At 43.4% G+C, this 27128-nt stretch overlaps 1 protein-coding gene across 6 annotated transcripts in view; it reads right to left on the bottom strand.

Annotated features, from left to right (window-relative positions):
- The window catches only part of LOC142832198 (ankyrin repeat and SOCS box protein 3-like), a 152223-nt gene extending 142378 nt beyond the window's left edge, over positions 1–9845 (bottom strand). For all 6 annotated transcript variants that reach the window (XM_075942467.1, XM_075942468.1, XM_075942470.1 and 3 more), the window contains exons 1-2: positions 9634–9845; positions 9437–9537 (exon numbers count right to left, since the gene is read on the bottom strand). In XM_075942467.1, the coding sequence (XP_075798582.1) occupies positions 9437–9537; positions 9634–9696 (164 nt within the window). In that variant the 5' untranslated portion in view covers positions 9697–9845. The remainder of the gene's footprint in view (positions 1–9436; positions 9538–9633) is intronic.
- Between the last annotated feature and the right edge of the window lie 17283 nt (positions 9846–27128).

Here is a 27128-nt window from a genome sequence, read left to right as displayed (position 1 = left end):
ACCCTAGTTCCAGGGAATCAGACACCCTCTTCTGACTTTTGCAGCAACAGGCAAGAGACACTTGTAGGCAAACCACATTAAAATAAAAATAAATATTTTAAAATATGTATATTAACTAGACAAGCTTGACCAGGCACAGTGGCTTACACCTGTAATCTCAGCACATTAAGAGACTAAAAGGATTAAGGCTAGCCTGGGCTACACACTGAGTTCAAGTCCAGCCTAGGCTGCAAAACAAGAACCCGCCTCAAACAAAATAAAAGACAAGCTGTACTCTAGGCAGTAACTTTTACTACTTCATCATTTTTATGTGAAAACAAATTTTTAACTACAAGCACCGTGTGAAGAATCTATTAACTACCAGTACAAGGTAGTAGAAGTTTTGATCATATCAAGGTGGCAACAATTTACCCACTATTTACTTATTTATGTACAGATCAGGTCTCTTTACTTAGCTCAAGTGCCCCAAACACATATACCTACCCAACCTTTATTTCATAATCAGTACTCTTGTAACACTTTGATGGCAACTACATCTCTGCCTTCCCTCTTCCCACAATTCTCTTAGTCTGGTGCAAATGGCATTTTAATAGTATAAAAATAATTCTGATCTCACAGACAACCTCCAGAGCCTCTAGAGTGTTTGAGAACCACAGTATTGGGCAAATCAACTCATGTTCTTAGACTGTTGTGAGTCACCACACAATCAGCACAAGGCGATAAGGTTATGGCAACCATCTGTGAAGCTTTAACCCACCGCCCTTGAACCCTAAGACAAAGTCAGAGAGGCCTGCCTTCATTAGTAACCTGGGCCATATTTGCTCAAGATCTAGTCTTTGGGCAACAAATTTAAAAGTGGGCTTTTTCAATCTACCAGTAAAACAGACTTCAAATGGATTAATACTAAGCATTTCATTATATGCCACCAAGTTAAGACAAGATAAAAAGATATTTATTTAAGTCCTGGTAAAGACAGACAAAAAACAATAAATACAATAAAAATAGTAAAGCATAAAGCAGAAAGGTCCAGACAAACACGAGCAAGACTGCAAAAGCTATGATCTACTGAAACTCAGGTTAGAAGAAAGGTACAGAAACAAACTTGCAGCAGAGTCTACAAGAAAAACAACCTGTTTAGTACACTTCGACTCTAGTAAAATGAGACACTAGTTTGTAAGTGGTAGAAGATTTAGAATATGTCCAAATGAACTGAGGACAACCAATATTGTTGAACATAGTATTTAAAAGAAAAAAACGTAGGCTGGAAAATGCCTCAAGAGTTTAAAGAGCAGGTCACAACTTATTGTCAGTAACTACAGTTCCAAATAATGCAAGTCACAATTCTGGCCTCTGAGGGAATTCACACAAGGCATAGACACAAACCCAAGCACTTTTTTTAAAAAACAAAACAAAAAAAAGAATGTGCTGACTATGGTAGCATCTGACAGTAAGCAAATACTGAGGACAGGCAGGAAGATCATGAGTTGGAGGCCAGCCTGGATTATATCTTTTAAAAAGCCTGGAAGAGAGGGTAGGATTGTCCTCATTGGGACAAATTCCTATGAGTGGATTGCTAGTTCATATGGTAAGACAAAGTTTAGTTTTGTAAGAAACTGAAAAAAAAATGTTTCTTAAGTCCAGTTTCTTAAAAATGTAGGTTACAATCCCATAGGGAAGTCACATAACTAAATATATGGTCAAAAAAAAATCTGGCAACAATGAAAGGTTTCTGAATATACAGCATCCAAAACTTCCAAAATAAAATGTGTAACGAAACCAAGACATCTCTGGCAGCACTTACCTGCTGGGCCATGAAACTGCACTTCAGCCTTGACTCTACACTGCATACATACACTGCACAGTGCATGTCATCACACCATGCCATGACAATGATCACATTGCTAAAACATCTTGGTTCAGATTCAAGACTATTGTGTGCCATAAATGTCAGCGTTTTGAATGGATATACCCTGTTTTCTGCTCTTAAAGAACCAATGAAGGTTTAATTATGGGAAACAAATACTATTAATATTTTCCTGTGATCATTCTTTAGAATGTATCCAATTTGTGTATTTTTATATGGTACTATGTTAAAGTATTTGATTTTTAAAATTGCTGAGTCAAGTTTCATTTTTTTAAAAAAGCTGCTCAATGACAATAAATTTTGGCTTGGGATTAAAAATCAGAATCTCTAATGGCCCTATTAAAATAAAGATCATCTCTGAAAAATGCTAAAGATGCTTTACATCCTACAGTATCAAGTATTCAGCCAAGACTTTACTCTTTATGTAAAAGTAAACATATCTTTATACTTAGCATGTGAATTTGCTTTTGTTTTTAATAAATGATAGTTATATGAATATCAAAGAATTGCTTTAAAATAAACGATTTATTTGTGATTTGTATATTTATGCTTGACTTGTATACCTGTTCTATACAGCTATACAGCTAAGCTTATGGAAAAATTTCTCAAGTGCAAAGAGGTCATCAGTGGAAAAGTTTGAGCTCTGCTCTAGTCTACCAGCCGCCCTTTGATGCCATCTGCTTTTCTTCCTCAATGCTCACACACTACTACTAAAGAATTCAATTACTGGAAAACTAACTGCAGAAAGACAAAAAAGAGGAGGGGAGGGGAGAGGATGACGGGGTATAGCAGGGAAGAAAATATTAACAAAGTACAATTATTTTGACTTACCATTCATAAATGTTATAATGAAACTGTACTGGGTGGTTTTGAGTGTCAATATGGCACAAGCTAGAGTCATCGGAGGAAGGAGCCTCAAATGAGGAAATGCCTCCTCGAGATCCTGCTGTAAGGCATCTCCTCATTATGTGACCAATGGGGGAAGGCCCAGCCCATGGTGGGTGGTGTCATCCTTTGGCTGATGGATGGTCCTGCGTTCTCTAAGAAGGTGTGCTGAGCAAGCCATGGGAAGCAATTTTTACCAAATCAACTAAACCAAGCTAGTGTGATATATGATGCAGTCAAAACAATGTAGGAGGTCTTTCATCTCCTAAGTACTCATGAGTCTTTGATTTGTGTTTGTGTGTGTGACTGTACTGATGAATGCTTTTGGTTTACACACTCTCAGTTGTGTATAGAGGAGGTCTGAGAGTGGTAATAGAAACCACGGCATTACAGTGACCATTTATTGATCAGTGTGTACAATCTCATGCTCAATAACTTTATGAAATCTAAAGAGACTGGACTGGGTGGTTTTGAGTGTCAATGTGACACAAGCTAGAGTCATCAGAGGAAGGAGTCTCCGCTGAGGAAATGCCTTCTTGAGATCCAGCTGTAAGGCATTTCTCATTTAGTGATCAATAGGGGAAGGCCCAGCCCATGGTGGGTGGTGCCATCCCTGGGCACCTGGGTCCTGAATTCTATGAGAAAGCAGGCTGAGTAAGCAATGAGGAGCAAGCCAGTAAGCAGCACCCCTCCATGACCTCTGCATCAACTCCTGCCTCCAGGATTCTTTCCTGTTTGAGTTCCTGTGCTGAATCCCTTCAGTGATGAAGTGTTCCTCCCCAACTTGCTTTTTGGTCATGGTGTTTTGTTGCAGCAACAAAAACCCTAACAAAGACAAAAAGTCATGATGTATGCTAACCAAAAATAAAATATATTCCAAAAAGAATTCACTCACTTTAGAATTTGTAATATATTTTCTTTTATCCTGTACTTCCAAATATAAATAAATTTTATTTTACAGATGTTTTTGCCAGTTCCTGAGCAGCTAAAGATTATTGCTTAACCAACCATGTTGACTGGCTCTTCTTCATGAATATGTGATTTCCGAACTTTCAATGGGCCTGCCCTAACTATACTTGTATTCATCTTTAACTCCCTTTGTGACCTCTCACCAATAGTTTTGCCAATTTCTCCATCTCCCTCAAGTCTATTAATTTTACCACTTTTATTTACATCTTCATGCTTTTTGTTTACTGTATATGTTTAAAATGTCTTTCCTTCTATTCTTCTACTGTTTATGACTCCTGTTCAGTTATGTCCTCCTTAAAATGTCTCCCACCCACCCAGGGCTGGGACTCAAGCTCAGGGACTTTACACACTAGGTAACCACATTCCTGGACCTACAAAAGTTCTTCCATGTAAAACACCACTTCCCTCTTTAGGCCAACACTTTATTAAGATTCTACTTCTACCACTTAGCATGAAAGACTTTATTGGTAGAGAAATGAGCATATCCCATGACCTCGCAGACAGCACTCAGAAACTACCCACTTAATGAAATTACCTTTGAATGAACCATCCCTTCATTCATCTCACCCAGTACTATATCTAGATACTGGCAAAACATCCCTTCATTCATCTCACCCAGTACTATATCTAGATACTGGCAAAACATTTCTGTTCTGACTTCCACTCTTGGCCTCACTGGGCCACACACTTACTTCCACTAAATAATAAGTGCATATAAACAAGATGATACATACCAACTCCTCTCTTGCAGATGACACTTTTAACTTTCCCCCAAGTCTGTGCTTAGGATGGAATGCACTACAGGTGAATGCAAAGGAGCAGCAATTTGGAAAAGTGATTCTAAGAGCCTGAATTGGACACACTAGGTATGCCTTTGCATGAAACCTCTGTGGTAACAGAGGAGCCTGGAATGATGAAAGGAGTCTGTGCTCAATCATGCTCTACTGTGAATGGTCAATTTATAAATTCTAAATTTTACTAATTATAAATATAAACCCTTTAAAGATATTACGATACACACACACACACATAATCATGGTAAAATGCTAAAATACATTTAACCATTTGCTAGATTGTCTTATGGTCTCTTAGTATTTATACCTATTATAAATGCATGTCTTCCCTAGGTCTCACAAATATTAGGGGCAGATCTCTTTCATTAATCTACTTTATAAATTATTAAAATATCATTATATGGATGAAGAAAGCATAGAAGTAAAATCAGAAATGAGAAAGATTATTTTCGAATATCAACAACTGGTTAACTATTTTATTAAAATAACAAGTCTACACCTTAAATCTTAAAACTATAATTTCTGTCTTTATATCACACCAATATGAAAACAAATTGTTACTGATGAATTAAATGTCCTTATAAAATCTCAAATATTAATTTTAAATTTGAAACTATTACTCAGTTAGTATCAAAGTGTTTCATAGAACCTAAAGGAAAGTCAACACATATCTTTCTAAAAAAACAGTTAAGAAAGTCTTAAGTTCCATTTATCCTGTAAGGATGTTTCTCATACTTAACATTGCAAAGATAATTCTCGGTGAAACACTTAAATGTATGTGCACATGTAACTAATCACCCTATTCTTCTCCAGTTCTCATAATCTCAAGTTTAGGATTAGTTACACAGAGAACCATCGACCACTACATACTGCTCTTGAAGACATCAGTCTAGAGCAGGGCAATGAACAAACTCTCAACATGATGGACATTACCCTGAAAGTTACTGAAAACCAAACTGCAAGCAATGCTGACGACAGTATGTGCAAAACCACAGCCTGTCATTCAGACCACTTTCCCTCATGGGAGATACAACACAAGAGGAGGGTTTCTACTTTATTGATATCAGGTCTTATGTCTTGTAAGCGTCATGGAAAAAAAAAAACTATTTCAGTCAGTTAAAGTAGGAAAATGCCCTGAAGCATAGATAGTAGCTGGCTTATCATTCCAGAGTTCTGCAGAGCTTTTCCCTCCTGTTAAAGATGGCTAATGCTGTGACATTCTTTGATTCTAGGAGCTACTCAATGAAATCCAAGATTTAGCTCTAAATATAATGAATTACACATCACTGAACAAAGGACAAAGTTCTATGACAAAGTAATTAATAGAAAACGTCACAACGCAGTCGCCTCATTTTCAGAGTCTGGGTCCACACTGGTAACACCAGCATCACTGACATAATAAACATTCTTATTCTTAGCAAATACTTTGAATGAAAACATTTCCAAAGTAAGTCTCCCCTAATAAAAATCTATATTCTGAGCCAGGCGGTGGTGGTGCACGCCTTTGATCCCAGCACTCGGGAAGCAGAGACAAGCAGATCTCTGTGAGTTCGAGGTAAGTCTGTTTTACAAAGCGAGTTCCAGGACAGGCTCCAAAGCTACAGAGAAACACTGTTTTGGAAAACAAAACAAAACAAAAAAATCAAAATCCAAACAAATAAACAAAAACATCTATATTCCATATGAAAGCTGTAAGAGCAAAAATGTCATTAAAGTATATAAGCTGATTTCTACTTCCTGAGACAATTGGGCACCAGGGGGAAGACAAAACATAGAAGTATTTTTCAAGATACTGGACAACAAAAACCATGATCCTTGATAGATGGATACCAAGCCTGAACCCAACAACAGTCGCATCTTACTGCCTAGAAGATCTCTAGTCCGTGAACAGGGAGGAGGGAACCTAGGTAGTACATTAGCTGAGTAGAGGAAATGAAGTCTGGAGATAATGCAGCTAAATACTCATGAAGAATATCACAGAGAAGAGAGCTAAACAAGAAAAAGATTGCAGAGGATATCCCTACAGACTTCTGAGCTGTCAGTACCTCTAAGTGTGAAGAAACTATGCAAAGTCACTGAAAGAACCAAAAAATTATTTCAGGTAACAACACAGTTACTGTTCCCACCAATTACTGTACTTGTAAGAGTTTTGACTCAGTAGTACAAAAAGGTACTGCTTAACAAACTTACTGCCACTATGGATGTGTTCACTTTTGATTCTAGTACTTGGGAGGCAGAGGCAGGCAGATCTCTGTAAGACCAGTCTGGTCTATTCAGTAAGTTCTAGGAAAGTCAGGGCCACATAAAAAGACCCTGTCTCAAAATAATCAATTAATTAATTAAATGCAAATTCTGAAAAGATAAAACTGTTTCTGAGTAACGTAAATACATCCCAGAATAAAGCTCAAAATATCGATATTTTGTGGAATAATAAAATATCCAATATCCAACAAGATCATCAAATAAAATCACCAGGATACAAAAGCAAAGAAACATAATTCATACTGAGGAGAAAACTCAATCAAAACCAACTAAATGAAATGACACAATTAGTATATATGGGCAATAAGACAATTATAACTATGTCCCATGTTTAAGAATCTAAAGAGATAAAACAGAAAAACCTGGACATGGAAGGTATAATGGCAAGTTTTCTACAGAGCAAACTATGTCTAAAATGAAATACATGCTGGGTAGGAGTAAACATAACAGAAAATATTCACAGATACCACAACAGACTAGTCAAAATCAAAGAAAAAACAACAACAAAAACACATCCATGAACCTCTCAATAAGCTTTAAAACACATCTAGGAACTTAATATACATGTGACTGGGCTTCCAAAAGGAGGAAAGACAAGTAAGTTCAGCTACACGTACACACACACACACACACACACACACACACACACACATTATATTTAAAGAAACAATGCCTTCATTTTTTTCCAAATTTGATAAAAATGAAACCCACAGATCCAAGCTCAATAAACTTCAAGTATAAGGAACACAATGAAAAATAGACCATTTCATTTACAAAGGATTCTTGCTCACAAGTTCTATAACTAAATGTAATCTAGAAATGTTTTTAATTAAGGTTCATCTTTAGGTTAACTATCCTTTCATGACACAGAGTTTCAAATGGCACTTTAATAGAGTTCATTAAGTCATGCAGCCAACTGAATAAACTATGCAGCACATTTTCTAACCATAGTTCATAAAAATAATGTATTGTGGTGAGACATGCGTTTAATCCCAGAAACTGTAAGGCAGAGGCAGGTGGCTCTCCAAGAGTTCCAGACCAGCCTGATCTACATAGCCAGGGAAAAATAAGACTCTGTACCTAAAAATAAATAAACAAAATAGTAATAAGGTATTTTGTTGCTTTACTGCTTAAACATACTGTGTTGACCCAATTTTAATAAACTATTCTTTTAAGAAAGCAAAGAATAGTACTTTTCCTTTTATTTCCCTTATATAGGTCATTCAGAACAGAATTAGGACACTAAAAATCACTTAGAGAAACTGAGAGGTGGAACTGAAAACACAGAAGTAGACCTGAGGTTTAGAAAGCAGCTAGTCCCCTCCCAAGGCGCTAGGGAGAACCTGGCAGCTATTCTTTTGGAACATCACTATTTTCAAAATATATATTTTTTAAATGAGTGTGAACTCAAAGTGAAAGCAGCTATTATGTTTTTAACTCTTCACCCAAGTACTAAGTTTAAAAAATAAAACAAAAATGTTAAACCTTTCTCATACAACTGACCACCTGCCCAGGGATGGCACTGCCAGCAGTGGGGTGGGCCATCCCACCTCCAGCAACCAAGAAAATGCCCCAGAGACTCGCCTACATGCGAAAATGACAGAGTAGTTTAAAATCTCAACTGAGGTCCCCCTTTTCCTGATGACCCTTGTGTCAAGATGACAAAAAACTAACCAGCATAAATCTAGAAAGAAAAATAATTTCCAGGAAAATACAGAACTGACATGTGCAAAATTAATAGAATATGAATTTAAATAACAAGTTTTTATACTGCATCAATTTTCACATATATAAGACAGAAATATCTTCAAATCAAAAGTTGCAAGATTACTGTTGTAATGAGACTCTATTAAGAAAGAAGTGTCCAAACCCAACTGTAATACCAGCAATGATAACCACTGAAGTACTTACAGTGCACCTGTGCTACAATACCATAGCGATAAAATGGAGTCACTTTGACCTCTCTGATCTAGGTACTAACATGCTTCCAACACTCCATTTCTATCTCAAAAGCCACATTTCTTCTTAGCAGAAACTCAACATGTCAAACAAAAGACTTAATTAACCCAGCTCTCATGACTTCAGTTATTTACATAAACCTCAAAATACCTTTAAATAATTCCCCAAATACTAATTTAATAACTCATCAATAGCACGGTAAGTCATCTGATCAAACTTAGATATTTAAATTGCTGGCTACAGAAGTCTTCTTGACCAATCAGCAATGTTAACTGAATTTTTCACCGCTGAAATGTTACTTCACCAGTTTCAATTTTTGAATCATTTATTCTTAGATTTAAAAGGTTAATAAGAACACACCTTTGCACATAACTTCACAGTTAAGTCTTTTTCTTTCGTAGACAAGATTTCTCTGTCTCCGTCATTTTACCAAATTACCAAAGATATCACAATGTGGTTTGAATTTCAGCACTTCAGACAATACAGACAGGACTGGCAGAGTGAAAGATTCAGTTTCTCAATTTCAGGAGGTATAACTACTTGGTTAATAAGCAGGAAGGGCACTCCTTCCAAGATCCAATTAAACCACCTGATTTTTTTTCTGGCCAAAGAACCAAATTAAGGGTTTATGACGTGAAATCTAAGTTCAAAGTATGTTATTTTTCACAGAAAAAAGTTAGCGAGAGAAGAAGAAAACACTTACATTTGGAGCATGACCTGGTTCAAGAATACCCCATCCACCAAAGCCACGTATTCATCCAGGTTGGTCCCATTTCCTGCAGCCAGAGGTCCAAACGTTTTAACCTAGAACACAAGGATTATCACGGCGTTAACGCCCACCTCCATCTCTGCAGCCGCAAATAACACAGCAAAATACACAATAAAGGACATCCTACTTACCCAAGTGACCAAGGGGCTGGTCATGAACTGCTCCAGAAGGGGAGTAAAGATTTCGTTCTCCATTTTACAGATTATATATTCGGGCGGGGAGGAAAAAGGGAAGTACCACAAAAACGCCTAGGGAATTGGTCACTAAACGTAGAAGTAAGACGAAATCAATGAAAGTCCATTTCGGCAAGGCAGGAAAATCCCATCGAAGAGGGGGAAGGACTCTCGCTCCTCAAAACCCCCCAGGGGAAACGAGCCCAAATCCCGCGTGGAGCCGCAGCCGGCGCTGGCAATGTCTGCACCCGGAGAGGAGGGGCAGAAGAAAGGCATCTGGAGGAGGAGGACGCGAAGAGCGGCCGGGGCACGAGACAAAAAGCCCGTCGAGGTGGCCCCGCTCCCGGAGGGAGTCGTTCAGCGCAGCGGCCGCCGATGAATCGCGAGCGCCGCGGAGGCTGCGGGGCGGCCGGGCTGGCCCTTGGAGAGCGGCGCTGGGCGTTTCAGCGGCCGGCGGGCACGGGCGCCGGGAGCGTCCGCCCGCAGCGTGTCCTCGCCTTCTCAGGCGCGGCTCCCCCCTCGCCGGGCGCTCACCATCCCTCCGCGGGCTCGCGCTCGCCTCAGCCCTTTTGCCCTGCCCGGGGACCGAAGGCTCCGCTGCGTGTCCCTGACCGTCCGGCCGCGGGAGCCCCGCCAGCCTCCGGTGCCTCAGCGACGCCCGGGCGCTCCGCCGCCGCGCTCCAGCCTCCTCCACCGCCCTCTGGAGGAGCTGGGGTAACGGCCTCAGAACCGCAGTGCCGCAGCACACCCGCGCCCGCCGCCGGTCGGGCGAGCGCGCCGCTCCCTCCGCGCTGCTATTTTTCCGCCTACTCCCCGCCCTCCACGCCTCTGCCTCTGGATTGTGGGAGAAGAAAACCGCTGCATGAGCGCGCCCCCGAGCGCGCGCCCCCGGCCGGCCCGCCGCCGCCCAGGTTCTGGCGGCGTGTTGGTGCGCGCGGGACCGGGCGCGCGCGCGGGCGCGAGGGGGCTGCAGCTGCGGCCACGGACCGCGTCGCGCCCGCGCCCCGGACGGTTGCCAGGGCCCAGGGCGGGGATGGGCTAGGCTGAGGAAGGGGGTCTGCTGCTTGCTCGCTCGTGCCTAATTATGGTTTATTTCCTCCCGGAGTGCCTTCTTTGATGTGCGAAGGAAAGGGAACGAAACCCATCTCTTTTAAACAGGATGGATGCAGACATCCTTTTTCGGACACTTTGATTTGCTCTGTTAAACATGCATTTTCGCCCGCGAAAAGGAGTAGGAAAACTGCAGCAAAAAGCAAAGGCATATCTTGGGAAGGCAGAACAGGGGGTTGATTTTGTCCCCCCCCCCCAAAAAAAAAGAAAAGAAAGGAAAAGTCCGTCCTCTAAACAAGAATAGTCTTGAAAGTTCGAGTGAAATATAGGCTTTTGAGTAATCAAAGCTGCCTTTCAACAGGGCATTTCCTGACGGGTGCTACCGTGATTCGGGCTTTGTTTTTGGATTGGTTGGTCATCGAAAAATATCCCAAACTAAGAGCCACAAGAGAAAATACTTGGAAGTCATCTAAGCTGTGTGACAAACATTTGTCAAAAATCATTTATGTTATGAACTAGTGGGCGCATCAAAATAACCTAGCAAATTAGATGTTATTCTTCCTAACGTCCAAACGTTATTTCTTCTCATATCCAAGTTATACCCAGGATAAAATGGAGTATAAAACACTTTGTTTTCCAAAGCAATATAGTATTGTTTTACAGTGCATTCCGTGTTTGCATGGTGTTTACATGTACTTATCTACTTCCACTACTCTATTTTATTTTTTTAATGATGCATACTTTTTGTATCTATTTTCATATTTGTATTTGTATCTTTATTTTACTTTTATTGTATGAATAATTAGCTTTTTATGTATGTCTGTTGGCCACATACATGTTTGGTCTCTGTGGAGGTCAGAACAGGGCATGAGATCCCCTGAAACGGGTTAGAAGCAGCTCTGATCCATTATGTGGGTGCTGGGAGTCAAACCCTAGTCCTCTGCATGAGCAGCCAGTGCTCTTAACTGCTGGGCTATCTCTCCTCATATTTTATATCAGTAAAAATGCTTTGTCATAAACTGGATTAATCAGCACAATTCCTTGGAGCCTGAAGGACCTCTGGACCTCTGATGGAAAGACTCTCTAGACACATTACTGAGTCCTCTGTACTTCGTTGCCTTCATATGTAAACCAGAAAAGCAATACGATTCAGTGAAGTGGCAGTTCATAGTAAATGCTTTGCTACTATGAGGAGTGGTCTTTTCATCATTATTCCCCCAAACACGAAATCTTTACCAAACGCTTGAAATATCGCAGGTTTTGCTTGAGTTCAGTTCCAGGAAGAAATGCCTTGCTTTTGGAGAATCTGGAAATAAACACCCTTCCAAAATCATCTTAATTCAAATTAGCATGCATTCATGTGGTACGGAACACAGCCTTGAATTTCCCTGGCCTATACACAGATCTTGAGTCATCCTGGTTGCAAGCAATCTTTTCCTTTTGTTCTTGCTGACTTGTTCTTAATCACAGTTCTTTATTTGGCAAGCGAGATGTAGCGGGAGAGTTGGCACCAAGATGGAAGCCTAACTTTCAGGAACACCAACGCCAGACATTTGGACCTCTCTTCACAATCCCTCAGAAGCCTGATGATGCGAAAGTATCCCTACCTGTACTTGGGTTCTTCTAAGACAGGCTGAGCTGTCTCACTTAAAAGAGAAAACCCATGAAGTATCCAACCTATCCTGCACTAAAGTCTGGATTCCCCTCTGGAACCAGAGGGTCCAGATGCTTCCTGGTCTATCTTTAGGTTACACACACACACACACACACACACACACACACACACACACACACTTCAACAAAGAAACATGAGGAGTTAATTGTAAAAACAGGAAACTTTAGACCAGACTGAGGTCTGCAGGAACTTATTTGAAAACCTCACAATTTGCCATTCTTTAGTTTAACAGCAGCCTTAGAAATGCTTTATAATATCTCAAGAGTGCAATCAGGAAACTCCTCTGTCTGGCAGAGGAGGGACGGTGCATTATGCACCGTTTAAGAGTCTCTGAATTACAACGTCCTGGACAATTAAATTCAAAACTTTTCTATCCTCCTTTCAGTTAGGAAGATATTTGTAAAGACTTCTTTAATGTTCTTCAGTTTTGTATTTTGAAGATGTGTTTCCATCTATCCTTTCTCAAAATAGTAAATCTAACAGGAAAAGACATGAGAAAAACACTCCATCTGGTTAGAGCCTAAGTTACTTGACCAGGCCTCTTCACTACACACAGTTGGAGTGCGCCATTGAGAAGTCATTACAGAAAGGTCCATCCTACATATTATAACTGAGTCCCCACCACATTCTACACATCTATAACACAAGCTGTATACCAGGAGCTCCCCTACCCACCACAACCAGTGTGTATTTTGATGGATACTACAGGAAGTAACAGACTTGCTTCCAACCAACCTCCTTGGGGACAAATATTTTAAGTACAGATTTGGAGAAATGACCACATCTATAAACAGTAAAACGGTACTGTTATTTAAGACCCACCACAGAGTAGAAATATCTGAAATGTCCGTTGAAAAGGGAATATAAGAACCGAACCCAACTCTATTGTAAATAAACAGTGTAAAGTAGTGAGAGGCGCTACGTCCTGGGTGAACCTAGAGTGCTGTGTTAAGTGAGGAGCCAGGCACAAAGGACAACATAGTGTATGAGTCCCTTTATGCAAATGCTCATAAGACAAAGCACTGTAGAGTCCCACAGAAGATTAGTGTCTGCCCAGGGCTGGAAAGGGGGTGTCTAAGAGGGCAGGTACACGGTTTCTTCTGAGAAAATTAAATATCAGAAAATCGATTTCAGTAATAGACATATAACTGTGTAAATATGTTTAAAAGTCACTGGATTATAGACCTTAAATGAGTTAATTGTGTAGGATATAAACTATATCTCAATACAGTTTTCCAAAACAGAATAAGTCATTGCCTCCTGAAAAGAATGTTTCTATCAGCAGCATACCCACCCTCAAGTTTGGCATGGTAGCTACGTCTGTAGTCTCCATTGCCTGAGTGGTTAAAGCAGCGAGATCACTTGAGTCCAAAAGTGAGTTTATGGCAATCTTGGGTAGCCTATTGTGACCTGCCAAAGAAAGAAAGAGAGGAAGTGATCAAGAGATAGGGAGGGGAGAGAGAGCGAGAAGAAATAGGGAGAGGGAGGACAGAAGAAAGGCAGAAGGACAGGGAAAGGAAGAGGAGAAATCTGATCTCTCATAGACTTTTCCAAGAGCCTCTCGGTGGAAGAAACAAGTTTTCAGGCTCACCTAATAACATATGTGTGATACGGTCATAACTATCCAACACAGTGTTGAAGGAGAAAGATCAAAATCAACCACACTGTCTAACTTCTTTGGGCATAGTTCTCTCGGGTGTAAAGAGGGGATACTGTTTTCATAGCATGCTGTACGTCTGCCTAGACCAAGGAATTGATCGCTAAAACAAGAAATGACAGAGAAGAAAGGAGGGGTCCTTCTTTCCATCAGGTATCAGCTGTTCTTCCCCAAAGCCCCAATTCTGTGCTCCAAAGTGAACCGTCTCCGATTCAGTATAATATTCCAGCACCGGTGCCATGACACCCACTTCAGACTGCCTGTCAGCCAGGCAAACTCCTATCCATCCTCTGAGATTCAACTGTCACCTCTTCATGACAGCCAATGTCACCTCTTCTACCACAGGCAAATGGAGCACTCACCTTTTGTGGCTACATGGTAAGTAATCCCCAATTTATATCTGTAACTTGCTCTGAATGGCACATGCCCTTCTCCTGAGTGACTCTGCTTTGCTTGTCTGTGCCTCCTGAGTCTAGAGTCACCCTCTCAGTGATGGGCACCTCAATTAGTAGAGCAAAGCATCTTCTCTCAATTCAGCTGACAAGTTTAAATTCCCAATAATTAGCCTGAGGCCAGAAGATCATCAAATCAATACCAGACTGCTACATAGCAAGGCCCAGACTCTCCTGGGTTATACAGCAAAACCTTATCCCCCCCCCCACAAAAAAAAAAAAACAAAAACAAAATACTTGAGACAATACACTAAAAATGAAGCAAAACTTATTTTTGTTCATAAGCTCTGAGGCTTCAGTCTATAGTTGGTTCGTTCTATTGTTCTGAGGCCTTAGTGGGGGGAGAACAAAAAAAAACTGATCGCCTCAGGGCTAGGCACAAAAACAGGGAAAGGAAGTCCCCAGGGCACCATAGCCCCTCCTAGAACACAGGACCTTGCTTTTCCCCATAAGGTCTCATTACCTAAAGGTTCTGATCTCTCTCTATTTAAAACTTATTAATTTTACAAGGCGCATGTCCTTAATCCCAGGACTCCAGAGGCAGAGGCAGGCAGATTTCTATGAGTTTAAGGCCAGCCTGATCTACAGAGTGAGTTACATGCCTTAGTGAAACCATGTCTCAAACCCTCACAATCCCAGCCTCTCAAAAAAAAACACTTTTATTTTGTGTTAGGAGTAGATGTACCTTCAATGGTGTGTGTGTGTGTGTGTGTGTGTGTGTGTGTGTGTGTGTGTGTGTCAGGGATAACTTGTAGAAGTGGGTTCTCCCTTCCACCACATGAGTCCTAGAGCTAGAATTTAAGTTGGGAGCCTTGTCTGAAAGCACCCTCACCTGCAGATCCCTCTCACGGGCCCTAGGTTTTAAAAGCAGCATGCACTGGAAGTGTGAATGAGTGTTAGTGTGGAAGTGTGCATGAGTGTGGGTGTGAGGAAGTGTGCATGAGTGTGGTGTGAGGAAGTGTGCATGAGTGTGGGTGTGGAAGTGTGCATGAGTGTGGGTGTGGAAGTGTGCATGAGTGTGGGTGTGGAAGTGTGCATGAGTGTGAGGAAGTGTGCATGAAGTGGGTGTGGCAAAGTGTGCATGAATGTGGGTGTGGGGAAGTGTGCATGAGTGTTGATGTGGAAGTTTGCATGACTGGGTATGGAAGTGTGCATGAGTGTGGATGTGAGGAAGTGTGCATGAGTGTGGGTGTGAGGAAGTGAGCATGAGTGTGGGTGTGGAAGTGTGCATGAGTGTGGGTGTGGTGAGGTGTGCATGAGTGTGGATGTGGAAGTTTGCATGACTGTGGGTGTGGAAGTGTGCATGAGTGTGGGTGTGGAAGTGTGCATGAGTGTGGGTGTGCGGAAGTGTGCATGAGTGTGGGTGTGGAAGTGTGCATGAGTGTGGGTGTGAGGAAGTGTGCATGAGTGTCGGTGTGGATGTGTGCATGAGTGTGGGTGTGGAAGTGTGCAAGAGTGTGGGTGTGGTGAAGTGTGCATGAGTATGGGTGTGGAAGTGTGCATGAGTGTGGGTGTGGTGAAGTGTGCATGAGTGTGGGTGTGGTGAAGTGTGCATGAGTGTGGGTGTGAGGAAGTGTGCATGAGTTTGGGTGTGGAAGTGTGCATGAGTGTGGGTGTGGTGAAGTGTGCATGAGTGTGGGGGTGAAAGTGTGCATGAGTGTGGGTGTGAGGAAGTGTGCATGAGTGTGGTGTGAGGAAGTTTGCATGAGTATGGGTGTGAGGAAGTGTGCATGAGTGTGGGTGTGGAAGTGTGCATGAGTATGCGTGTGGAAGTGTGCATGAGTGTGGGTGTGGTGATGTGTGCATGAGTGTGGGTGTGGTGAGTGTGCATGAGTGTGGGTGTGGTGAAGTGTGCATGAGTGTGGGTGTGGAAGAGTGCATGAGTGTGGATGTGGAAGTTTGCATAAGTGTAGGTGTGGTGAAGTGTGCATGAGTGTGGGTGTGAGGAAGTGTGCATGAGTGTGGGTGTGAGGAATTGTGCATGAGTGTGGGTGTGGTGAAGTGTGCATGAGTGTGGATGTGAGGAAGTGTGCAGGAGTGTGGGTGTGGTGAAGTGTGCATGATTGTGGATGTGAAAGAGTGCATGAGTGTGGGTGTGGAAGTTTGCATAAGTGTAGGTGTGGTGAAGTGTGCATGAGTGTGGGTGTGAGGAAGTGTGCATGAGTGTGGGGGTGAAAGTGTGCATGAGTGTGGGTGTGAGGAAGTGTGCATGAGTGTGGTGTGAGGAAGTTTGCATGAGTATGGGTGTGAGGAAGTGTGCATGAGTGTGGGTGTGGAAGTGTGCATGAGTGTGGGTGTGGAAGTGTGCATGAGTGTGGGTGTGCGGAAGTGTGCATGAGTGTGAGTGTGGAAGTGTGCATGAGTGTGGGTGTGGTGAAGTGTGCATGAGTGTGGGTGTGGTGAGTGTGCATGAGTGTGGGTGTGGTGCAGTGTGCATGAGTGTGGGTGTGGAAGAGTAAATGAGTGTGGATGTGGAAGTTTGCGTAAGTGTAGGTGTGGTGAAGTGTGCATGAGTGTGGGTGTGAGGAAGTGTGCATGAGTGTGGGTGTGAGGAATTGTGCATGAGTGTGGGTGTGGTTAAGTGTGCATGAGTGTGGATGTGAGGAAGTGTGAATGAGTGTGGGTGTGGAAGTGTGCATGAGTGTGGGTGTGGTGAATTGTGCATGATTGTGGATGTGGAAGAGTGCATGAGTGTGGGTGTGGAAGTTTGCATAAGTGTAGGTGTGGTGAAGTGTGCATGAGTGTGGGTGTGAGGAAGTGTACATGAGTGTGGGTGTGGAAGTGTGCATGAGAGTGGGTGTGAGGAAGTGTCCATGAGTGTGGGTGTGTAAGTGTGCATGAGTGTGGGTGTGGAAGTGTGCCTGAGTGTGGGTTTGGGGAAGTGTGCATGAGTGTGTGTGTGGGAGTGTGCCTGAGTGTGGGTTTGGGGAAGTGTGCATGAGTGTGGGTTTGGGGAAGTGTGCTTGAGTGTGGGTGTGAGGAAGTGTGCATGAGTGTGGGTGTGGGGAAGTGTACATGAGTGTGGGTGTGGAAGTTTGCATGAGTGTGGGTGTGAGGAAGTGTGCATGAGTGTGGGTGTGAAAGTGTGCATGAGTGTGGGTGTGAGGAAGTGTGCATGAGTGTGGGTGTGAGGAAGTATGCATGAGTGTGGGTGTGGAAATGTGCATGATTGTGGGTTTTGAAGTGTGCATGAGTGTGGGGGTGGGATGTACATGAGTGTGGGTGTGGGGAAGTGTGCATGAGTGTGGGTGTGGGGAAGTGTGCATGAGTGTGGTTGTGGAAGTGTGCATGAGTGTGGGTGTGAGGAAGTGTGCATGAGTGTGGGTGTGAGGAAGTGTGCATGAGTGTGGGTATGGAAGTGTGCATGAGTGTGGTGTGAGGAATTGAGCATGAGTGTGGGTGTGAGGAAGTGTGCATGAGTGTGGGTGTGGGGAAATTTGCATGAGTGTGCGTGTGGAAGTGTGCATGAGTGTGGGTGTGGAAGTTTGCATGAGTGTGGGTGTGAGGAAGTGTGCATGAGTGTGGGTGTGAAAGTGTGCATGAGTGTGGGTGTGAGGAAGTGTGCATGAGTGTGGGTGTGAGGAAGTATGCATGAGTGTGGGTGTGGAAATGTGCATGATTGTGGGTTTTGAAGTGTGCATGAGTGTGGGGGTGGGATGTACATGAGTGTGGGTGTGGGGAAGTGTGCATGAGTGTGGGTATGAGGAAGTGTGCATGAGTGTGGATGTGGAATTGTGCATGAGTGTGGGAGTGGAAGTGTACATGAGTGTGGGTGTGAGCAATGTGCATGAGTGTGGGTGTTGAAGTGTGCATGAGTGTGGTGTGAGCAATGTGCATGAGTGTCGGTGTGGAAGTGTGCATGAGTGTGGGTGTGGAAATGTGCATGAGTGTGGGTCTGAGGAAGTGTGCATGAGTATGGGTGTGGAAGTGTGCATGAGTGTGGGTGTGAGGAAGTGTGCATGAGTGTGGGTATGGAAGTGTGCATGACTGTCGGTGTGGAAGTGTGCATGACTGTTGGTGTGGAAGTGTGCGTGAGTGTGGGTGTGGTGAAGTGTGCATGAGTATGGTTATGGAAGTGTGCATGAGTGTGGGTGTGGAAGTGTGCATGAGTGTGGGTGTGAGGAATTGTTAATGAGTTTGGGTGTGGTGAAGTGTGCATGTGTTTGGGAGTGGAAGTGTGCATGAGTGTGGGTGTAGAAGTGTGCATGAGTATGGGTGTGGAAGTGTGCATGAGTGTGGGTGTGGTGTAGTGTGCATGAGTGTGGGTGTGGAAGTGTGCATGATTTGGGTGTGGTGAAGTGTGCATGAGTGTGGGTGTGGAAGTGTGCATGAGTGTGGGTGTGGTGAAGTGCACATGAGTGTGGGTCTGAGGAAGTGTGCATGAGTATGGGTGTGGAAGTGTGCATGAGTATGGGTGTGGAAGTGTGCATGAGTGTGGGTGTGGCAAAGTGTGCATAGTGTGGGGGTGAAAGTGTGCATGAGTGTGGGTGTGAGGAAGTGTGCATGAGTGTGGTGTGAGGAAGTTTGCATGAGTATGGGTGTGAGGAAATGTGCATGAGTGTGCATGTGGAAGTGTGCATAAGTGTGGGTGTGGTGAAGTGTGCATGAGTGTGGGTGTGATGAAGTGTGCATGAGTGTGGGTGTGGTGAAGTGTGCATGACTGTGGGTGTGGAAGAGTGCATGAGTGTGGATGTGGAAGTTTGCATAAGTGTAGGTGTGGTGAAGTGTGCATGAGTGTGGGTGTGAGGAAGTGTGCATGAGTGTGGGTGTGAGGAATTGTGCATGAGTGTGGGTGTGGTGAAGTGTGCATGAGTGTGGATGTGGAAGAGTGCATGAGTGTGGGTGTGGAAGTTTGCATAAGTGTAGGTGTGGTGAAGTGTGCATGAGTGTGGGTGTGAGGAATTGTGCATGAGTGTGGGTGTGGAAGTGTGCATGAGTGTGGGTGTGAGGAAGTGTGCCTGAGTGTGGGTGTGTAAGTGTGCATGAGTGTGGGTGTGGAAGTGTGCATGAGTGTGGGTATGGAAGTGTGCATGAGTGTGGGTGTGGGAGTGTGCCTGAGTGTGGGTTTGGGGAAGTGTGCATGAGTGTGGGTTTGGGGAAGTGTGCTTGAGTGTGGGTGTGAGGAAGTGTGCATGAGTGTGGGTTTGGGGAAGTGTGCATGAGTGTGGGTGTGGAAGTGTGCATGAGTGTGGGTGTGAGGAAGTGTGCATGAGGTTGGGTGTGAGGAAGTGTGCATGAGTGTGGGTATGGAAGTGTGCATGAGTGTGGTGTGAGGAATTGAGCATTAGTGTGGGTGTGAGGAAGTGTGCATGAGTGTGGGTGTGAGGAAGTTTGCATGAGTGTGTGTGTAGAAGTGTGCATGAGTGTGGGTGTGGAAGTTTGCATGAGTGTGGGTGTGAGGAAGTGTGCATGAGTGTGGTTGTGGAAGTGTGCATGAGTGTGGGTGTGAGGAAGTGTGCATGAGTGTGGGTGTGGAAGTTTGCATGAGTGTGGGTGTGAGGAAGTGTGCATGATTGTGGGTGTGAGGAAGTATGCATGAGTGTTGGTTTGGAAATGTGCATGATTGTGGGTTTTGAAGTGTGCATGAGTGTGGGGGTGGGATGTACATGAGTGTGGGTGTGGGGAAGTGTGCATGAGTGTGGGTGTGAGGAAGTGTGCATGAATGTGGATGTGGAATTGTGCATGAGTGTGGGTGTGGAAGTGTACATGAGTGTGGGTGTGAGCAATGTGCATGAGTGTGGGTGTTGAAGTGTGCATGAGTGTGGGTGTGAGCAATGTACATGAGTGTGAGTGTGGAAGTGTGCATGAGTGTGGTGTGAGGAAGTGTGCATGAGTGTGGTGTGAGGAAGTGTGCATGAGTGTGGGTGTGAGCAATGTGCATGAGTGTGGGTGTGGAAGTGTTCATGAGTATGGGTATGAGGAAGTGTGCATGAGTGTGGTTGTGGAAGAGTGTATGAGTGTGTGTGTGGAAGTTTGCATGAGTGTGGGTGTGGAAGTGTGCATGAGCGTGGGTGTGGAAATGTGCATGATTGGGGGTGTGAGAAATTGTGCATGAGTGTGGATGTGAGGAAGTGTACATGAGTGTGGGTATGGAAGTGTGCATGAGTGTGGTGTGAGGAAGTGTGCATGAGTGTGGGTGTGGAAGTGTGCATGAGTGTGGGTGTGAGGAAGTGTGCATGAGTGTGGTTGTGAGGAAGTGTGCATGAGTGTGGGTGTGGACGTGTGCACGAGTGTGGGTGTGGAAGTGTGCATGACTGTGGGTGTGGCAATGTGTGCATGAGTGTGGGTGTGGAAATGTGCATGAGTGTGGGTGTGGGGAAGTGTGCATGAGTGTGGGTGTGGAAGTGTGCATGAGTGTGGGTGTGGAAGTGTGCATGAGTGTGGGTGTGGAAGTTGCATGAGTGTGGGTGTGGAAGTGTGCATGAGTGTGGGTATGCCCTGCTGTGTGCATGTAGTAGTCAGAGGACAACTTGCAGTAGCCAGTTCTTCCTCCTTGTGAGTCCCAGGAATCAAACTCAAGTCATCAATCATGGTGGCAGGTGATTTCACCCACCAAGTTATCTTCCCAGCTCCTTGTGAACAAATTTTAAAATATCTGATGTAAATTCCAACAGTCATGTTAAATTTAAATAGTAAGTCTTTAAAAAAAGGCCAAAATGCACTCTGAGTTTAGAGTACAAGTGGAAGAGCACTGTGTTGTTCCTAATTTCTGGCTGGCTTTCTTGTCTGCGGGTTAGAGGGTAAAGACATTACACGGGGAAGAAAACACAGACACGCGGAGGTCCCATGTGGGTGCACTTTTAATGGGGGAGGGGTAACAACGGGCAGGTACAGGTGTGCTGACACGACAGGAAAGGCGGGGGGGGGGGGGGAGAGAGAGAGAGAGAGAGAGAGAGAGAGAGAGAGAGAGAGAGAGAGAGACGGCTCGCGGTGGCCCTTGCTTTTTAACGGGGAATGCAAAGGCTTCTGGGAATATGTCCGTAGTTCAGGAGAATGCTGAGAGCTGTAGTTTCGCAAAGGAACAACAGACTGTGTATTTGCCAGTGCACCCTGACTTTCTCTATGGTCACTTCCTACTATGAGCATGCGTGTGAGACAAATGTATTGGCTGTAAAGACACAGAGAGGACTGAGTCTAAGTAAGGAGAAAAGAAGTGACAAGAAGATCATTCAGTCGGTTCAGAGGTTTGTAACCTTCTCTGTAAAGGCCATATGTAAATATTTGAGACTCTGTGGTCCGTAGGCCTATGTCCTGGCTGTTTGGCTCTGTCACTGCAACACAAAGAGTAGGAATAGCTAAACTCTATACAAGGAGAGGCGGTGGGTCGAGGTTTGGTTCCCAAGAAAGAGTTTGTCAATCTCTAACTTATTTGAATGCTTAAATGCAAAGAAAATAAACAGAGTTGACAATTCCCTAGCTTACTAGTTCGCTTTCCAAACAAGTAAATTAACCTTCAATATTGTGTATTTCCCAGAGCTACACGAGTTGCTTAGAAGCTGAATTCCATGCCTCAAGCGCTTCAGATACAGTTTAAACAACTTTCAGTTTCCAGTCCCATTATCACTGGTATTAGTTTTCTCATGACAGGAGGAAACTACCTGGCAGAAACAAATTAAAGGAAGAAAGATTTATTTAGGCTACATCTAAGAAGGACTATAGGTCACAGTGTGTCGGGGGTCGGTCAGGAAACCAACAGGTGTTCATGCTTCCTCCTTTTCCCCTTTTATTCCGTTTGGGACCCCAATACCAGGATCCTGTTATCCACAATCAAGGTGGATTGTTCCTCCTAGTTAAAGCTTTGGAAACACACCCAGAGGTGACTGCAAGCCCAGCAACGGTGGCAATGAAGATGCGACATCATATTTTTCCCTTAGTGCATAAAGGCTCCCCCAACCTGCTCCCCCCCATCTCTTTGGGCTCTATTTGGAACTGCAGGGACTATTCAAGGTGTTTAGCTGAGGAGAATTTAATAAAAGGTCCCCCCCCATCTGCCCCCCTGCCCGCTAATTCCTTGGGCTCTGTTTGGAACTGCAGGGACTATTCAAGGTGTTTAGCCGAGGAGAATTTAATGAAAGCGTATTTTAGGGAGATGTGGGAACGCTAGTGAGAAACTTACCCAGTAATGAGCGACAGTGGGAAACTTCTTTACCTAAGTCTGAGGGAACAAGAGCAAGAAACTGTTACTAGAACCCTGAAACCGCTGGTGGCCTAGAAAAGGGGCTCCTGGACTGGAGTTGCACCCAGAAAGCATGGAACCACTCTAATTATGACCTGAGACCAAGCAAATAGCCCAGTCTTTCTGTACGTACATTTCTCACCGTGCTTCCCTGTGGCTATCAGGGGCTCTGTGCTTGTCAGTGTGTGCTTACCTGCCCTCTGGGAAGCATAGAGGAAGACACTGCAGACAGTGCAGTTGGCAGAGGTCAGTTTATGGACACAGACAGCAGGCAATGGGATGAAAATCTCCAAGAAAAGACTATAGAGCATGGAACTGCCCAATATAACTTTGGGTAACAACCAGAGCCGGGTCTACAGATTTCCTGACATACCAAGTGTTTCAGCTTCTCAAATTAACAGAGGTTTAAATTTGTTTTTAAAAATATTTCCTTGTTTTTATTTTTTATGGGAATGAGTGTTTTACCTCAATGTGTATCTGTGAACCACGTGCCTGTGAACCTGGTGCCTCTAAAGTTCAGAAGAGGGCATTGGGTCCCCTGGAACTGGAATTATTGTTGCCTGTGAACCATTATGTAGATGCTGGGAATCAGATTCAGGTCCTCTGCAAGACTGGCCAGTGTTCTTAATTGACGAGCCATCTCTCCGGCTTACAGAAGCTTAACCGTTGGTAGACTATCGTGAAGAAACAGAGGGAGCTGATTTGGATGTTAACAGCTCGATGTCTGGTATATCATTTGATGTCTGCAATCTTTCATGCACAGTAGTGACTAACTTTGTTCCGAAACATGGTCTCACTACATAGCCATGCTGGCCCTGAACTCAAGGCTCTGCCTGTTTCTGCCACACCAGGGTTGGAATTAAAATGTGCACCACCATATCCAGTTTAACTTATTTTTTATAGACAAATATTCAGGACCAATATCCTTTAGTATCTCATTCATAGTTCTGTGTCATATTTGCTACAATGAACAATTTTTGTAGCTTTTGTTTGGATAATTTTTAAGTAGCACAAAATATAATTTATAAAGAGATATTGTTTGAAAATGAAAATAACAAAGTAAGGTTAACTTGAGTGTGGAGTACATTGCTAGTGATTCTCTTCCATGTGTCTCCACATTCAGCAAAAACCAGCTACTCAGTGAGAATGTATACCCATTCCCTGTAATAAAAAATCAGTAAGAAATTGGAATTTATATCTTCTACTGATGTTTAAAAAAACTTTTAAAATGTGTATAGCTATTTTGCCTGCATTTATGCCCGTGAATCATTGGCATGTCTGGTGGTTCTGGCAGATGCTGGAAACGGGTGTTGAATTCCCTGGGACTGGAGTTACAGATAGTTGTGAACCTTCGTGCTGATGCTGGGAATTAAACACCAGTCCCAACACTGGCTCTTCCTCTGGAGGACTGGTGGAGGAAGAACCTGTGTTCCTAGCGACTGATCCATATCTCCAGTCTCTCCTTTACTTACATTTGATAAACCTCAATCAGTCTCTTCAAAGTTATGCAAGCAATATAGTAGGTAGCTGATATTGACTGAGATAGTAGACAACCTCTCCAGCAAATTTACTTATTTTTTTCTAATCATCAAGTAAATCTGTTCTTCGAAGTATATCATTCACGAGAGGGTTTTATTTCTAAATTAGGAAGAAAAAATTTATGAGCAAATTTTACTTTTTGTGGATGTATACAAACCTCTTGTGAAAAAGTATAGTACACAGGCTGCCGGGTTCTGCACTGAGTATACTTTGACTCCAGAGGCTGCCTAAAATGTTAACTTTAAATCTCATCACCTTCCTTTTATTTGAAGCTATGTGATAGCATATCATCAATACCGTGCTGGCCACAGATATGCTCTTCAGCGTGGCTGTTGTGAATTAGTCAATGAGTTATCTCAGTCTCTTTTGTTTACTAAGGGCCTAGCTAACGTACAGTTGAAAACTCACTCACAAACACACACACACACACACACACACACACACAAATGCACACACTCATATGACAAGTGTCAGAAGGACAATGGCCACATTTTTTCCTGGAGCACAAATGCGAAAGCTTTTTCCTCTTACTCAATTTGCAAAAGGCATATCAGATTACATAGGACTGGCAAAATCAACATGATTCTTTTTGTAAGAGTAAACACTGCCAAACTAATTTCTGTTCTTCTTTCTTTTTTAACCAGCTGCAAACATGGCAGATGGTAGAGCGGCAAGCACCTTGAGAAAATATCATCTGTCTCTGCTTATATATATCATGTGTTTTTCGACATTCCATGTGATCCTATCTGAGGTGAAATTGTGAAAGGAATGCTTCCCTCTCTTCTCACTGCACCCTGGAAAGCTAACTTCAGCAGATCCTTCTCACCGAGATTGGAGTTGGTTATTAAATAGACTGAGCACACACACTTTATAGATCATCTCCGTCTTGGGAGAGGCAGGAAAGTAGAAACCCACCTGGTTTACAAATCAAATGACCTGATGTTACTCAGATTTCTGAAAAACTCCAAGCAACCTGAGATCGTGTATCTACGCTGAAGCACCACCATCTTCTAGAATACTGGCCACTAAGTCGCGAGGAAATTAAAATTTGCCAAGAAGTTCCAAGGAGTCTAAAAGCAATCTTATAGTAAGAAACGTTTGCTGTTTCCAGAACCCATAGAAGCACGTCCACAGACATCAGTATGACACCAGTCTAGTGTGTAGCCAGGGTGTCTGGACAGTCCGAGGGCCATCCTGTTCAGCTTCTTTTCCTCACTCTCTGCACACACAAGATGAGTATTTACTGTAAGGCAGACTCCAGGCACAGACAGTGTAAGATTAGCACACTTCCTTTTTGACACGTGAGCCATCAAGGAACGTGCTGTGTGCCCTTGAGGGGCTAGCAAGGTTCACTTTCAGTGAGAAAGTCAAGACAAGCATCACGGTCAAGCCATCCTTCACATGAAAAACCAGTGAGTGATTGGGGAAGGGTAACATGGAGAATTTCAGGTAAGAGAGAGAGAGAGAGAGAGAGAGAGAGAGAGAGAGAGAGAGAGAGAGAGAGAAGCATAGAAGAGCGTAGTGCACCGAGGGACCCTGAATGGCTTCACGTGGCTAAAAAAGAACATGTAGCTGCAAGACTGGACGATGGTGAGAAATGAAAGTTGGAGTTTATTGAAAAAGAAAGTCAAATGTCCTGACTTTATCCTGCTGGGTGTGACTTGAGGATGGTGCTGCACCCCTACAATTCCAGAACTCAGCAGATGGAGGAACGGGGATCAAGGAGTTGAGGCTAGCCTCAACTATGTGTTGAATTTAATGACAGCCCAGGCTAAGTGAGATGCTGTCTCAAAAATCAAGACAGGGCTGAAAAGATGGCTCCGTGCCTAATAGCCCTGGCTGCTTTTATAGAGCCCCGGTTCAATTCCCAGCTCTGGCATAGCAGCTCTTGTACTTCTGTATTCCTAATTCCAGGATCTGAGGTCCTCTTCTGGCCTCCATGTGCACTGCACACACAAAGTGCACAAACACACATAAAATAATAAAATTAAATTAAAAATAAATGTTTAAAACAAGCAAGCAAAAATGGGAGAGTAAGACACAGAAGGATGAGACAGAGAGAGACAGTGCAAAGGGGTTTTTAAGGGTGAGACTGCAGGGAAAGCAGACAGGAAGTCCTCCTGCTAAAGCTACAGTTTGAACTGTGCCTTTAGTTTCTTTGTGGAAGATCAATGCTGCCTGTCTTGAAATTTTGTGAGATGGGGGGCTCTGAGCACTTCAGTATCTCCAACAACTTGCTCATGATGCTTTCTGGTGGCAGAAAGTAAATCACTATCAAGAGCATCATTCCACATTTTATATTCTCAGGTGTTTAGATTTCACTAAAATAATGTTTGTTACGTTGGTAGTGTGAAGACACGTGCATTATGCGCGATCTTATGTGCATAGCTCTGCAAGATATTGACTTATTCTTTCTACATTATTACCTGCTCCACATAGCTTGATTCCTCCTCCTCTTCCATCCCCCCTTCCTTCTTTCCTCCCTACTTTCCTCCCTCCCTCCCTTGATCCCTCCCTCCCTTCCTTCCTTCCTTCCTTCCTTCCTTCCTTCCTTCCTTCCTTCCTTCCTTCCTTCTTTCTTGAGCAGGGACTTTTAGTAACCCAGACTGTCTTGGAACTCATGGCAATCCTTCTGCCTCAAACTCGTGAGTGCTGGGGTTATAGACATGAGCCACCATGCCTGTATTTTGATCCTACTTTAAAATCAAACTCTTTTGAAAAACCTACTAAAACTGTGTCTATAACATAATATAATATAATATAATACAAAAAATTTTTGAAACAGTATTTCTCCATGTAACCCTGGCTTTCTTGGACTAACTCTGAAGGCTGACCTCAAAGTCATAGAGATCAACCTGCCTCTGCCCCGCAAGTGCTGGGATTAAAGGTGTGCACCACCACCAC

This window comes from Microtus pennsylvanicus, chromosome 12 (genome assembly GCF_037038515.1).
Source record: "Microtus pennsylvanicus isolate mMicPen1 chromosome 12, mMicPen1.hap1, whole genome shotgun sequence".
Classification (NCBI taxonomy): Eukaryota; Metazoa; Chordata; class Mammalia; order Rodentia; family Cricetidae; genus Microtus; species Microtus pennsylvanicus.
Note: the sequence above shows the minus strand (reverse complement) of the source record. Positions and strands in the feature narration are given on the sequence as shown.